The 14,197-nt window shown below is 41.2% G+C and overlaps 1 protein-coding gene across 10 annotated transcripts in view; it reads right to left on the bottom strand.

The window, feature by feature from the left end:
- WIZ (WIZ zinc finger) overlaps window positions 1–14,197 on the bottom strand; it is a 65,538-nt gene that overhangs the window by 17,367 nt on the left and 33,974 nt on the right. For 8 of the 10 annotated variants that reach the window (XM_081184434.1, XM_081184433.1, XM_081184440.1 and 5 more), the window contains exons 4-5: window positions 3,755–6,303; window positions 3,144–3,509 (exon numbers count right to left, since the gene is read on the bottom strand). In XM_081184434.1, coding sequence (XP_081040560.1) covers window positions 3,144–3,509; window positions 3,755–6,303 — 2,915 coding nt within the window. The remainder of the gene's footprint in view (window positions 1–3,143; window positions 3,510–3,754; window positions 6,304–14,197) is intronic. The other 2 variants (XM_081184432.1, XM_081184436.1) reach the window with 2 other exon arrangements.

The raw sequence follows: 14,197 nt of genomic DNA on the forward strand, positions 1-14,197 counted from the left end.
AGGTCAGGGATAGGGACGCTGGTGGCGCTGTGGGTTAAACCACAGAGCCTAGGACTTGCCGATCAGAAGGTTGGCGGCAGTGGCGTAGCGTGGGTTGTCAGCACCCGGGGCAAGGCAAGTAATTTGCGCCCCCTAACCCATGGATTTGCGCCCCCTAACCCGTGGATTTGCGCCCCCTAACCCTAACCCCCAGATGTTGCGCCCGGCCCCCCCTGCACCCCCCACGCTACGCCACTGGTTGGCGGTTCGAATCCCTGCAACGGGGTGAGCTCCGGTTGCTCGGTCCCTGCTCCTGCGAACCTAGCAGTTCGAAAGCACGTCAAAGTGCAAGAAGATAAATAGGTACCGCTCCAGCGGGAAGGTAAATGGCGTTTCCGTGCGCTGCTCTGGTTCGCCAGAAACGGCTTAGTCATGCTGGGCACATGACCCGGAAGCTGTACGCCGGCTCCCTCGGCCAATAAAGCGAGATGAGCGCCGCAACCCCAGAGTCGGTCACGACTGGACCTAATGGTCAGGGGTCCCTTTACCTTTACCTTTAAGGTCAGGGATTAGGGGAGTTATAGTCCAGCAATATCTGAAGAGCCACACATCTTTGACATACACAGATCTGAGAATCCCCTGACCTTTGTCTAGCACCCAATACCTGTTCCTTTCATGATGTACAAATGCAACCACCTTTTGAGATGAAGACTTGCAAGTCTTCCATCAAGGGAAGTTGTTGGAGGTTTTACTTTTTCTTTTTATATCATAGTGATCTTGGCACCACTGAATTCTGCAATCCTTCTTCCACAAATCAGGAAAAGGTTATGAAGCCATCCATTTTTTGGTCCATGTTCCCTACCTTGCTTTCAGTACCCTTCTCTCTTACTAGAACTTAAAGCTGAGTAAGTAATGCCAATTAAGCTGTTTTATTTCATTTCTGAATGCATCCAGAATGACAAGGCATCAAAGATTCTGTTCATGTCACTGCTAACCTTAATGCATTTGACTAGCAACAGAAATCCATGAATGTTTGGTTTCCCATAACACAGCATGATACTTTTCTGCAGTCAGCTTTCCGTTACAGTCTCCACCATAATTTCCTATAAGCTGTATTGCTGTCCTCATTACTGCAAGAATGTTAAGTAAATTGATAGGTAAATTATTAGGTATGTGCATGCTGATGACACCATATGCAGTTTCTGACAGTTGTTTGTGTGTTTAGGCAAATTTTCTAGCTACATGATGTCTCCACTTTGCAAAGCCAACTGCTGATTTTTCACAGTTCTTAGTATAGATTACCTCATAAGAGTTAGAAATGCACACCATTATTCCCATCCGTTGCTTTTTAGATAAAAACATTTATTTGCAGAAACATCCATCTGGCAGCTTGTATATAATGAATGATATATTGAGGGCTAGTAAACATGTTAATTGATTATTTATTGCATTTATACCCTGCTCCTTTTCTAAAGGGTGACTTACTTATGGCTTCCAAGCAGTCTCTCATCCAGGCAGCTCACAGGGCAAGAACTGTGGATAGGCATTATGTGCCTACAGACCATTCCTGGAGCCAAACATACAACTTTTCTTCATTTCACAGTGTAGCAATGCCTGCAAAATTCCTTTTGAATCTGCCATTTGGCATTCCTTGCATTAGCTAAATGCCATTCCACAGATAGGAGGACTTGTATCGGCTCCTTAACACCAAGGCCACTTTGTGGCAATGCACACTCACACCTTTTTCTTTAGACTTCAGTAAACAGCATAGACAAGATGGGATTTGGGATCAGAAATACATTCCAAGTCCTATAGAAGAAACTATGCAGAAATCTATTTTCTACCTTAGTTGGTATTACAGATCACAAATATGTCACTTGCTAAATACCATGCGCCTACAATGTAACAGTATCCATCAATTCTTCAAACCAATGAACGAAGTTCAGACTACTGGCCGAAAATAGTTTAATACTGGTTATATAAAGCTTAAAGAATACAAAATAATAGGAATGGGATGGAGATTGAAAGTAGTTATACCCTTGTAGAACTGTGTATGTGAAGCGGTTTATCGTTTAAGTAACATCATGACAACTTTATTATAGTCTCTTTCTGCACCATGAAAGTTTTTCCAGTGAGAAAACCTCAGAACCATGCCCAGAGTAGACAGGCTGTACAGACAAAAATCTAATAGTAAGAACCTAAGTTGTCACAGTGAGACAACTTAGGTCAGAACAGGCTGGCCTGAAATGTAGCCAGATGGTAAGGATATGACATGGCAACATGATGTATTTTCCTATTTGTTTTAGATTTAGATCAGATTTTGAGGCAAACTTCATATTACGACTGGAGAAAATAACTGAACACTTCCTACTACAGATGGGAGAGAGATTAGTCATTACTTTTGATCTGCAGTTTACTTTTTCATCAGGGGTGCAAAACCTGAGCACCCAGTTATGACTGGCTGCTTTAAAAATTGGTCTGGTGATTTGCCTAGGAGGTCAGGAAGAAAAATGTTACCCAACTCATATGCATTCCTATGTGGTCCTGGTTAACACATCCACTTCCCATAGAATCAATCCTCTCACTTAGCAAACTATCATTATTTATTTTCTCTTCGATCCCCCCCCTTTATACATTCTTCTTTGACTCAATCTTTTTCTGCTCTGTTCCTCTTTCATCTTCACTTCCACCCAATATTTTTCTCATTCCCACCCACACACCAGTTTTAGGCTTTGACACTTGTTTCCTTCTCTTTGCTCCCACACTTTGTCTTTTATTGAGACATGTGTGTGTTTATATATACACTTCTTTATCTCAAAAAGCCTTCCCTGAAGTAGGACTTAGACCAGTCTATGACTTCTGGGAAGACTTGGGCCGCTGCATGACATCTCAATTAGACACTCAACACATTAATGGAAGGAAAGATGGACATCAGAATCCATCCTCTCCCTGGAACATCCAGATGTCTTCCTGTCCATGGGCTCCTAGGAAATGTCTGAATCCTGTGTTTTACCTCTGCTTATCACTATAGTTCATAATAATCACCATCACTTCCTTCAGGTTGTTCTGTAAAGGTTATCACCAGGCAGGGTTAAGGAGGTAGCACGCTTACTAATATAAGTACTGTTTCCAGGATGCATGTAAAATTCTGAAATTCTGCTTACCATCTCTGAAGGGCTGCATGGGCTCATCTCCCCAGGAAGGAGGGAACGGGGAGAAAGGTGATTGTGAAATGCTGCATTCAGATATGGGGGTCGTGCTTTTGCAGGGCCCAAACCCAAGCATCTCTCTCTCCTGATTTGGCGATGAAGGATCTGTTCCTAGTGCAGACTGAAGCATAGGGTATTCTGATGAATTGGCTAGTAGCTCCTTCAAAATGTTAATTGGTGAGATGGTGAGCTCCCAGTTAGTGATTCCAAAATCCCTCAGGTGAGCTCGGGCGTGGCTGGATAATCCTGCACGTGTGTCAAAGCCAGCCCCACAGAATTCACATCTCATTAAACTGAAAGTACTTGGATCAAAGTTTGCAACTGTGAAAGAGGGGATAATAATCAGTGTCATATTAAAACATAAAGAACAGGCAATAAATGCTTTCAAAGAATCCCCACTAGATCACATGATTTTTTTTTAAAAAAACACCAAACTATGAAAACTAGACATTGCAAAGATGCTATAACATCTATTGTTGAGAGGGAAAATATGGGAATATACATACCCATCTTCAAGGAATGAAAAATATTAGAAAAATTGAAAAAATTATAAATTGAATACATACTACCTTTTTTCTTCTTCTTTTGGAAGGAAAATTTTTGCTCAATAGCTTTCACTTCTTCTGCAGAGATGAAGTGACGGACATTGTAGCTCACACCCACCCTGTTCAGGTGGCCCCGCACGTGATTGGCTAGGCCAATCCCATTGTGGAACCTGTCAGGACAGTACGGGCATTTCCTCTCCTCATTCTTCAGCATCAATGAATCTGCATCCAGAAGATCATCCAGTTCTAAGGAGCTTTCTAAAGAGGAATCTAATAGGAAGACGCCTAAGGGAAGGGATTCATCCATTCCAAACTCTTGGGAAGGAGGCAACATCTTTTTCTTGAGAATCTTCATCTTGGGCCGCTTCATCTTTCTGGGATAAATATTAATCTCATCAACAAGAACAATGGGGACCATGTGACGCAACTGATGCTGCTGCCCCGCTGATGCTATTGGATAATCTGTTGCCTTCAAAGTGCCCCTGAAATTCCTTTTGAGGTCCAAAGCAGATTGAGGAATAGCAACAGGCCTGAAATATCTATTCTCTGCTAACTCTATTTCTGTTGCTAAAGGGAATTCTTCTTCCATACTCCTAATATCGCTTATGGGTAACCATTTGTGCTGGAGTTCCTCCAGCCCACCTGGGTGGCTTTTGGCATTCTCTCTCTCAGTCTCAAGTGGCGGTGCTGTGCTTTTATTCCTTATTTGTTTCAGGGCATGCGGAGAATAAGCTTTCGCTGAGGTAAGAGTAGACAAGATCTTATGTGAAGAGCTATAGGGAGCTCGTTTCCTAGCCCGAAACCCAGGCATTGGGATTTCTTTTTTATTAGTGCCATTGCTTTTATTAAGTCTCTGGTGGCCCACTGTGAAGCCATGAAGGGATTCATAGTGGGACGTGGTTTCACAGTGGGACTGGGGGAAATGTCTGCCTGCTTTGCTCAAATAATCAGTTTCTGAAAATCGGCCTGACCTGCTAGGGCTGTAGGCATCCCTACTAGTTCCAGGCTGGTTTACATCTGCTTCAAAAGACTCCGTGTTCCAGGACAAGTGGGAATGAGCATATTTCATGTGTTCTTTTAAAATGTTTTCATTTGGGGCTGGAAAGCTGCAAAGCATGCAAGTGCTAAGACCTTTGTTGCTACTGTGTGCATGCGCCACTTGAGGTACATGATCATTTGGCCTGAAATGTCTACTATATATGTTGTGCATGGAGCGGTCCCGTGGATCACTACCACTGGAACTGCCAAACAAGTTCACATTCTTCAAACTTTGATCTTTCCTCTCCTTGACATGCATCTTTGCATGTTGGACAAACACCTTAGAGGAGTTGGTTCCAAACACACACTTTGGGCACTGTAGCCTGGCATCACGGCCTTCATCTGGGAATTCATTGAGCTTCTGAATTTCCTCAATGATTTTTTCTCTGGACTCCTGATGGAGTCTCCTGTGCTGCTCTAGAGAACCAATGTCCCCAAAAGCCCATCCACATTCACTACAGGTCAACTGACACTGACCTCCAATGCCCTCTCTGCTTTCATCCAGCCCTAGTCCCCTGTTATGCTGAAGCATATGGTCCATCAAATGTTCCTTCATCTTAAAATAGATGCTGCATTCAATGCATGTGTACACAGCTGGGTCCTCTTCCTGCGCGGCGCCATCTTTCCCCTGCTCCTCCACCAGGGCGTTGCACATATAGGGTCTTGTGTCATCATAGGTGCTGCAGGAAGGAGATTTCACAGATCTCAGAGGAACACATTCCGAAACATCTCCGGCATTAGCAGTCCAAGCATGTTTGCGGACAGAAAGGTCCGTGGCTGTCTGATGCCCCGACATCTGTAATGCCCACTCAGCAGTGTTCGCAGAACTTACTTCGGCTAAATCGGAGTCCATTGCCTGCCCCTTCCTGGGGGAGAGTGCACTCTCAACAGTCCTCGCTTTACTTGCGTGAGGATTTTGCATTTTTCTAAATACTGGCAGAGCTAACAAAGAAGCTTCTCGTGCAGACTGTCCCCTAACGGCCAGGTTTGTTGCTACATCTGTTGGCTTATTTACATTTCTGTAGGGAGGCCTTAGCCCCTCATTGTGCTCAGAAAGCCAGTCAAGCCTCCGAAAGCCCTTCTTTCCCAACCCTTGCCTTTTGTCTAAGTGCTCTTTGCTGAAGGCTTCTAGCTGCTTTGGTTCATTGCTATGGTGTCTTTCATCCCCACTAACAGTCTGTGCTCCAGGAGGGGGTGGTGAAGTTTCCACTGCTGCTTTGCCAGGGTCTAACGGCTCAAGCTCCCCTTCTAGATCATCCGTATTCCTTTGCACAGTTTTTATAATGTTAAGTTCCATTGCAGAAGTGGGTTCCTTTGGATAAGAATTATTTTTCCGTGCTGCTTCCTTGGAGCTTGCTAAATCCTTCAAACCAGGGAGTCTTTCTAAAGTGCTTTCTTCTTTGGAGACACTACCCATTGTCTCCCGTGTAGAGCAATCCCACAAGGCAGTCGTGCTTCTTTGATCTGCTGAGCCCCTAGATTTTGCTCTGTAACAGCCTTTCCTGGATTTTAAACGGTCTTCTGCCTTGGTGCTGAAAAGAACAGTCAACAAAAATCAGCTAAAGGAAATGTATTGAATTGTTGCTCTAAAAAGATATATGCATTTATAATCATTAACTATTTATTGACTCTTAAGTCACAGCTGAGATCATGCATTCTACACAGTCCTCCCTTTGCTGCTGCATGGAAAACTGGTGTGCGTTGTGATAGGAATTTTATGGTTTTAGATATATAGTAATGTTCATAACTGCACATACATAGATCAGCACAGGAACCATTTTGATTCCTAAACTGACCAAATCCTTTCTCTGCAAGGTTAAAAATGGAAAAGCCTCCCCATTGTCTCTTCCTTTAATCTGTGTTTGAATAAGGTGTGAGCCTGTGACCTGGCCCAGGAAATAAGTATTTTAGCACTACAAAAGAATGGCCAGGCTCCCCAGAAAATCCAATCAAGTTACCTGCTAGACAGGAGATAAACAAGGACAAGAGAAAAACAACATTTAAATTTCTGCGATGTAGGTGGGATGTATCTGAGGGGTGGTCTTAGGTTACACCCCTTCTGTGATGTATGCATAATGTTTCTGGGGGTGGTCCTGATCTAGAGAAGGGGAATTTCAAAAGTCTTTATAAGGCCTTGCAGGCCATTGTTCTGGGTCCTCTTCCTCTCCTGCGTGTGAGGGGAGTACCCTGTTGCAACAGATCAATAAAGATCAAGCTTACTAGCTGCTTTGCTTCTCAATATTCTCTGGTTGGCCTCTGTTATTTTCTCCTACCAATAGGGAACCTATGTAAGGACTCTATATGGGCTCTTGGATACCCCATAAGGGAAAAGGGCAGATTTTTATTTACAACAGATGGCGACCACGCACGAAGGGACTTTTGGTTACCCGGATTCTGGAAACGAGGAAGGACTGGTTATCCAGCGCGCACCAGGCAGTTTGCCAGGAGGAATAACCAGTCTTCCATCGGTCCCAGGGTCTGGCAATAACTTGGAGTTTCAGCGGGGCTAACCAGAGGAAGCAAATCTTGATCAGGCCGGCCTTAAACAACCAGTCAAGACATCGTGGGATCACCAGGAACAGCGCATGCGGAAGTGAGTATTAAGTAGGAAACACGGGTAGTGGGTTGGGGTCTCTAAACCACAGCAACCAAAATTCTTTAATTCTCCCTTTTCCCTTCAAATCTAAAATTTCTACTTTTTTCCTCATCTAAAAATTGCCTTCTCCTTTCTGTCCCCTCAATCTCAACACCAGCCCTAGCCCTTCGGAGTATGCCCAGGCAAAAGTTGTGTGTGACTTCTTTCATTTCCCTTCTACAGTCTATATGCCGACCTATTCCTTCGGAGTTTTGCCCAGAAAAAGGTCGTGCTTTTTCTTCTGTACTGAAAACTATTTAACTCCCAGGTGTAGCCGCACCTCTGCCATGGCGATCTTTGTTAGAGATGACCTGTGAGCAGAGAAAGCAAGGGCACCTGATTCCTTTCCTTCTTTGTCATTTCTGAGTCCCAATCTGGCACTGCGCTACGCAAGCGTCCAGTAGGGAACTCTCAGGTTAGATTGTAAGAGGCAGGAGGTTGCTGTGGGCTCCCTGGCTGAGTAATGACCAAAGGGGGGGGGGTTGAGATCGCTGACCGCACTGTTAGCTTAGTAGCCAGGAAAGGCCAACAGCTGTACCAGCCTAGTAAGTCAGGCCAGACGAACGGCGGTGTGTCACAGTACTAATTCTCGGAGTTGTCCAAATTGAGTGTACTGTGGGTTATTTATTGTGTTTCCTGAAAAGTGGGGATAAAACCCCGACTGCAGTATAAAAGTAAAAGCTAGCGCTATTAAAATTCTTAAAATGGGTGCACCTCAATCAAAAGAAATGAACCCACAGACTCCTGATGGGAAAGAAGCCCAGTTGGTGCTTACTTCCCGCCTGGACTCTGACAGTCCCCTTCAATTTGTGTTTAAGAACGTTTTTCCTGTGTTTAAATTGTACATAGGTAACATCCAGCAGCTGCTTATCTTAAATATGCCATCTAAAATAAAAATGCAAGCTTGCTCCAAATTCTAAATCTAAGGAAGCCATGTTGAACCTTATCAGTCTTAAAAACAAGACAAAATGGAGAATGAAGTGTGCAAATGTTTGTTATTTGAGAGAGGCTCTAAAAGAGTTTTCCTCCCAAGTGGTAAAATCTTGTATACGTGCTACTTGTGTTCTGAAAGGGGAATTACCCCACCTCCTTCCTCTAGTTTAAGTGAGGAGGGCGATTTAAGTCTAATGGTAAATGTTTTGTTGTAACTTTTGAGTTTGCAAGCACACCTGTGTTCCAGTCTAAGTTAACCAAATGTTTCTGCTGCAAAAGCCTAGTTGAGCCAACTGCTCTCTCAAGCTAAAATGCAGTGTATGTATTTCATTAAGCATATGCCTATGAAAGTATGGTGTTCCTTCTAAGAAAAATATCTGAGTCCAGTTTTAACTTTGATCTGGTTGGACAGAAGAGTTATTGTAAGGCTCCTGGTATCAGTCTCTATAAGACGTCCTGGCCTCTTTTCTTAGAAAATGCCCCCCCCTTGTTTCATTCTGTCTCTTTCAGGGTTTTTTCCCCTTCTCCTTCTTATTCTGTGCCAGGTAAATTTACTCCCGAGTAAGCTTCCTTTAAAGGAAACTGCAAAAGGGGGGGGGCATAGATTAGGCTTACTATTCCTCTGCAAGTTCAGGAAAAATTGTTCACTCTTGTATTCCTTTTAAATCAAATCTATGGCTGTTTAAACTTTGCTTTATAAAAGATCCTCTCCCTATCTTAGGAAAAATGTTAACTTCAATCTTCTTTTAAAGATAATTTCTATAGGAATTTGCACTCTTTAGTCTAAGGAAGTAAACTCTCACTCAAACTAGCTTCAAGATCTGCTAAAAGGGTTGGGTACTTTTATTTTCTTTTTCCTTAGTACATGATAGGCGCATGGCTTGTGATCTCTTCCCCAGTTGTGTCTGTGTACATAAGTATGTGTGTGTTTCTGGTAGTACAAATCTTGCTATGAACCCTGTATTTTAGGGTTGGACTAGATGACCCCAGGTCCCTTTCAACTTTCCCAATTTGTGGCTGATGAGTTGAAATCCAGCCCAGATTGCTCTTTGTTTTTAAAGGTGAGAGGTGAATGTGTGTGTTTCTGGTAGTACAAATCTTGCTATGAACCCTGTATTTTAGGGTTGGACTAGATGACCCCAGGGTCCCTTTCAACTCTCCCAATTTGTGGCTGTGTGGAAGACCATGTGTCTGCAAGCATTGGAGGGTAATTCTTAAATTCTGGTGTGGTAATGGAGTTGAAATTCAGCCTAGCATTGCTTTTTAGTTTTAAAAGGTGAGAGGTAAAAGCCATGATGTTTTGAAGCACAACTGGTAATATCAAGCATTTGAGTGATTACAGTATTTATCATTTTGTCTACTATTTTTTTTTAATCAAACTTAAAAGTCAATTCAAAGTTTAAGCACATACAAATGAATAATCAAGTACAATTAGCCTTGGCCATTCCTGTAAATTAAGGCGCAGAAAATAATAATATTAATAATAATAATAATAATTTTTTGTCTGCAAATGGTAAGGCTGAAATGACTGAGAATGTTAAAAAATCCTATGAATTCTAACGCTCTGGCCATTTTTACTCATAAATAAGAGAGCGGTTGATTGTTCCGCGAATGGCCAGAGGGATATTAGCCCTTTCCTGTACATAAAGGAAGCTTGGGCTGAATGGTCAATACTTGAATTGCTGAGTTTCTCTTTTTTGTTTTAAAATCTAACCCTATTTTAAAAAACCACTCCTTACCTGGCCATTTTTACTCATAAATAAGAGAGCGGTTGATTGTTCCGCGAATGACCAGATAAAATGACCAATAATGATAGCCCTTTCCTGTACATAAAGGAAGCTTGGGCTGAAATTGCTAGCTTTGGTGAATACTTAAATTGCTGAGTTTCTCTTTTTTGTTTTAAAATCTAACCCTATTTTTAAAATCTACTCCTAACCTTTCCCTTCCTTATTCTAATTGAGCCAAAAGATGCAACATTTTCAATTGTATAAAAGGTTTGCTGAGGCATGAACTCTGCACATGCACAGAGGCTAGATCAGCTTACAAAAGAGAGAGAGAGAGAAAGGAGGGGGGAGAGAGAAGGTTTGGAGAGCCTGAAACCTATACAAATTTCCTTATGTAAAATTTGGAACCATTGAGGGAAATCACCCTTAATGTCTTGCCCCAGGGGCTAACAAAAGGTTCGCCTCCCAATGGAATTTAAATTTTATAAGTTTTTGTTTTTGTTTTTGTTTTTTTTTTGGTGTGTGTGTGTGTATATGCCTATGCATTTTAGGAACAGCACTTCCTGACAGACCTCTCACATGAAATAATTTTCCCTTTTAACAGAGTGACCTTTCTTTTCTCCCACAGCACAAATGATAATGAAGGGATGCAAACAGTGATTTAAATACTCTATAAAAAGTAAATGCATTTGTTTTTCCTTTTGTCTTTCTTCACTTAAAGCCAAACAGTCACTTTCTTTCTGTTCAGCAAAACAAGTCTGAATCCCTGCTATATTGGTTGATTTCTTTCTCTTTGTGGCTTTGACATTTTTTTTAGGTTACAAATAATCTGTTTTCGTTTATTAAGTTCGTTTTATCAGTTCTTCCATTATATATATGAAATTAATCGAAGCACAACCAAACATTGTTTGCGGAATGGTATTTGTTTACCTTTTTTGCCTGAGCATTTCTTATTAATTCTGTCATTTTGGCTAGTGCAAGGTACCTGCACAACTTAAATTGCCATTCATTTTTCTTGGTATTAACTCATTTCCCAGTATTAACATTACAGCTGATGATGTCACATCAAGAAACACTTTTATTTTCATTTGGGATGTTAGAATGCCAAAACAGATTACTTCAGGTTACTTCAGGTTGCTTATTAATTGTGTGTCTTAGCATTTATTTATTTTTGGTTCCTCATAGCTCATTTTGTGTGTGTGTGTTTTACTTTGGGGACATGTTCATCACATGTTGAAAGTCAGTTTCATGAAGTTCTTTTATCAGATAGCATATGGTGAATTTTAAGTTTTTCCCCATTGTTTTCCCATTTTTTCAGTCCAGTAGTAATCTGTGCGGTTTTTGATAATATCTTTGTATTATTTAATAATAATTCTTTTCTAAATCTGATGTCTTTGTGTCAAGTCTGTTTTCATCTAACTGGTATTCTAATTTTTTGCTTTCTTTTGTATTTTTTAACCTTTGTATTTTTTTTTTCAGTCTAGTAGTAATCTGCGTGGTTTTGATAATATATTTAATAATAGTTCTTTTCTGAATCTGATGTTTTTGTGTCAAGTTTGTTTTCATCTAACTGGTAATCTAATTTTTTGCTTTCCTTTTTATTTTTTAACCTTTGTATTTTTTACAGTTCTCTTTCTATACATGTGGAGTAATTTTTTATTTTATAATATGAAAAGAACAACAACAACAAAAATTAAGTGAAGGAAAGCAAACAAACTTAGCAGATAATAACTGTAATTATATGGAAATGTGATATTTGCAGCTTCCCATGGAAACTGGAGGACATCCTTTTTGCCTTTTGCCCCTTTCTTGTGTAACTGTGTTTTTAAGTCTTCCCAAAACCCTGCCCCCTTACAGGATATCACTTCTACAGATGTGCAATGATGAAAAGCAGCAACAACCCCTCAACTCACAAGACCTGCAACACCAGAGTTTTCAAAGTGCCCACAGTTATCTCTTTCAAAGGATATAGACTGCCAAAGGGGGGAGTGGACCTGACAAAGGGGGGAGGAGTTGAATTGCAAGGACATTTTTTCACTTGAACCTCAAGCCTCTGCTCCAGGATTCAAAAGATACATACGTAAAAGATCACAATTGTGTCCAGATATGCAACAGATATTTAATTATTTTGTTTTGTATTATGTGTTATTATGTAAGAATGTTGAAATGAGTCTGACAGTGTGATTTCCACAAAGGGGGGGGGGGCAATTTTTGTGTGTAACTGTTTTTATGTTTAATGTCTTATTCCTTACACACCAGTGGAGAATTCTCATGCATTTTATACTTTCCAATAGCTCACACTATTGTGTAGTCCAATGTTTAGATAACCACAATTCGTTGTCCCACCTGGCACTATGCCAACCTTCCCTACCCATTTTAAAAAAATGTGCTAAAACTTGCTTTACCAAGGAGAAGCTTCTAAGAAACATGAAGGTGGATATGCTTTGGTTTAGCAGGAATGATCCCTTATAGACTTAAATTGACTTATTTGGACAACTGCCCTTGTTAAGAATGGTTTTCTTTTAACAGATTGGTTTGAAGAGTTGAGAACCATGGGGCAAGATAAATTCAAATTGGACTCAGTTCGAATTGGGCAAGTGTATCCAGGCTGCAATTAGCTTTTGGTCCTTTAAGTGCAAGTGAGCAACTTCCCATTGTGCGAGTGCAAGACCACAGCCTATAATAAAATCCCATAGCTAAAGGCCAAGGCGAAGACCTCTCCCTCACGAGATGCCCAAAACCTGTGCCAGCTATGGTGAATGCCAGGCGACATGGTTAAATGAAAGCCCTGAGGGGATTCAACAGAAGGGATGTGTTGCTGTAGCACTATGTCAGTGTGAGACCACAGAAGAGCTACCTTGACACCTGAGAACACAAAAATGGCGGGGGGGGGGAAGCAAACTGCACTTTTCAGTCATTAGTGGACCTTACCTTCCTGCTAGGTGTAAAGCATAGAACACTATTGAGTAAATGGTCTCTCCCAAAGTGTTAGAATGCCACAAGTAATTTAGTAGCAAAACGCAACATGTGTTATTTTTATGATATATTTATACAAACACATCCATTTACAACATACGATGTTATTATTTGTGGGGCAAAAATTTTTAAGAAAAATTCTAGCCCCAAAGGGGGGAATATTGTGATAGGAATTTTATGGTTTTAGATATATAGTAATGTTCATAACTGCACATACATAGATCAGCACAGGAACCATTTTGATTCCTAAACTGACCAAATCCTTTCTCTGCAAGGTTAAAAATGGAAAAGCCTCCCCATTGTCTCTTCCTTTAATCTGTGTTTGAATAAGGTGTGAGCCTGTGACCTGGCCCAGGAAATAAGTATTTTAGCACTACAAAAGAATGGCCAGGCTCCCCAGAAAATCCAATCAAGTTACCTGCTAGACAGGAGATAAACAAGGACAAGAGAAAAACAACATTTAAATTTCTGCGATGTAGGTGGGATGTATCTGAGGGGTGGTCTTAGGTTACACCCCTTCTGTGATGTATGCATAATGTTTCTGGGGGTGGTCCTGATCTAGAGAAGGGGAATTTCAAAAGTCTTTATAAGGCCTTGCAGGCCATTGTTCTGGGTCCTCTTCCTCTCCTGCGTGTGAGGGGAGTACCCTGTTGCAACAGATCAATAAAGATCAAGCTTACTAGCTGCTTTGCTTCTCAATATTCTCTGGTTGGCCTCTGTTATTTTCTCCTACCAATAGGGAACCTATGTAAGGACTCTATATGGGCTCTTGGATACCCCATAAGGGAAAAGGGCAGATTTTTATTTACAACAGCGTGAAACATTTCAAATGCCTGTATACATCTCCCTGTGCACTTCCATCACTCAAACAACAACATTCTCAGATGAATCATTCCTCTTCACAAAAGGCAACACAACACCTCAAAGCCCTACTCTATCAGCTCAACTTGCTGGTGGCTACTGCCATTTGGATCCCCTTCTCTTAGCACTTTCCCCTCAGTAGCTATTCTATCTGGCTGCTATGTAACCAGAAAGTTTTTGTATTAAAATTGGCTTTTTCTGAATTCTCCTATTTTACCCTCATTATATATCTTTCTCTTTTCATAGTATGGCCTTTAGATTTTAAACCGGAATGCAGAGACTGTGACAATTTTATTT

Source organism: Podarcis bocagei (assembly GCF_964188305.1).
Source record: "Podarcis bocagei genome assembly, chromosome: 2".
Lineage (NCBI taxonomy): Eukaryota > Metazoa > Chordata > Lepidosauria > Squamata > Lacertidae > Podarcis > Podarcis bocagei.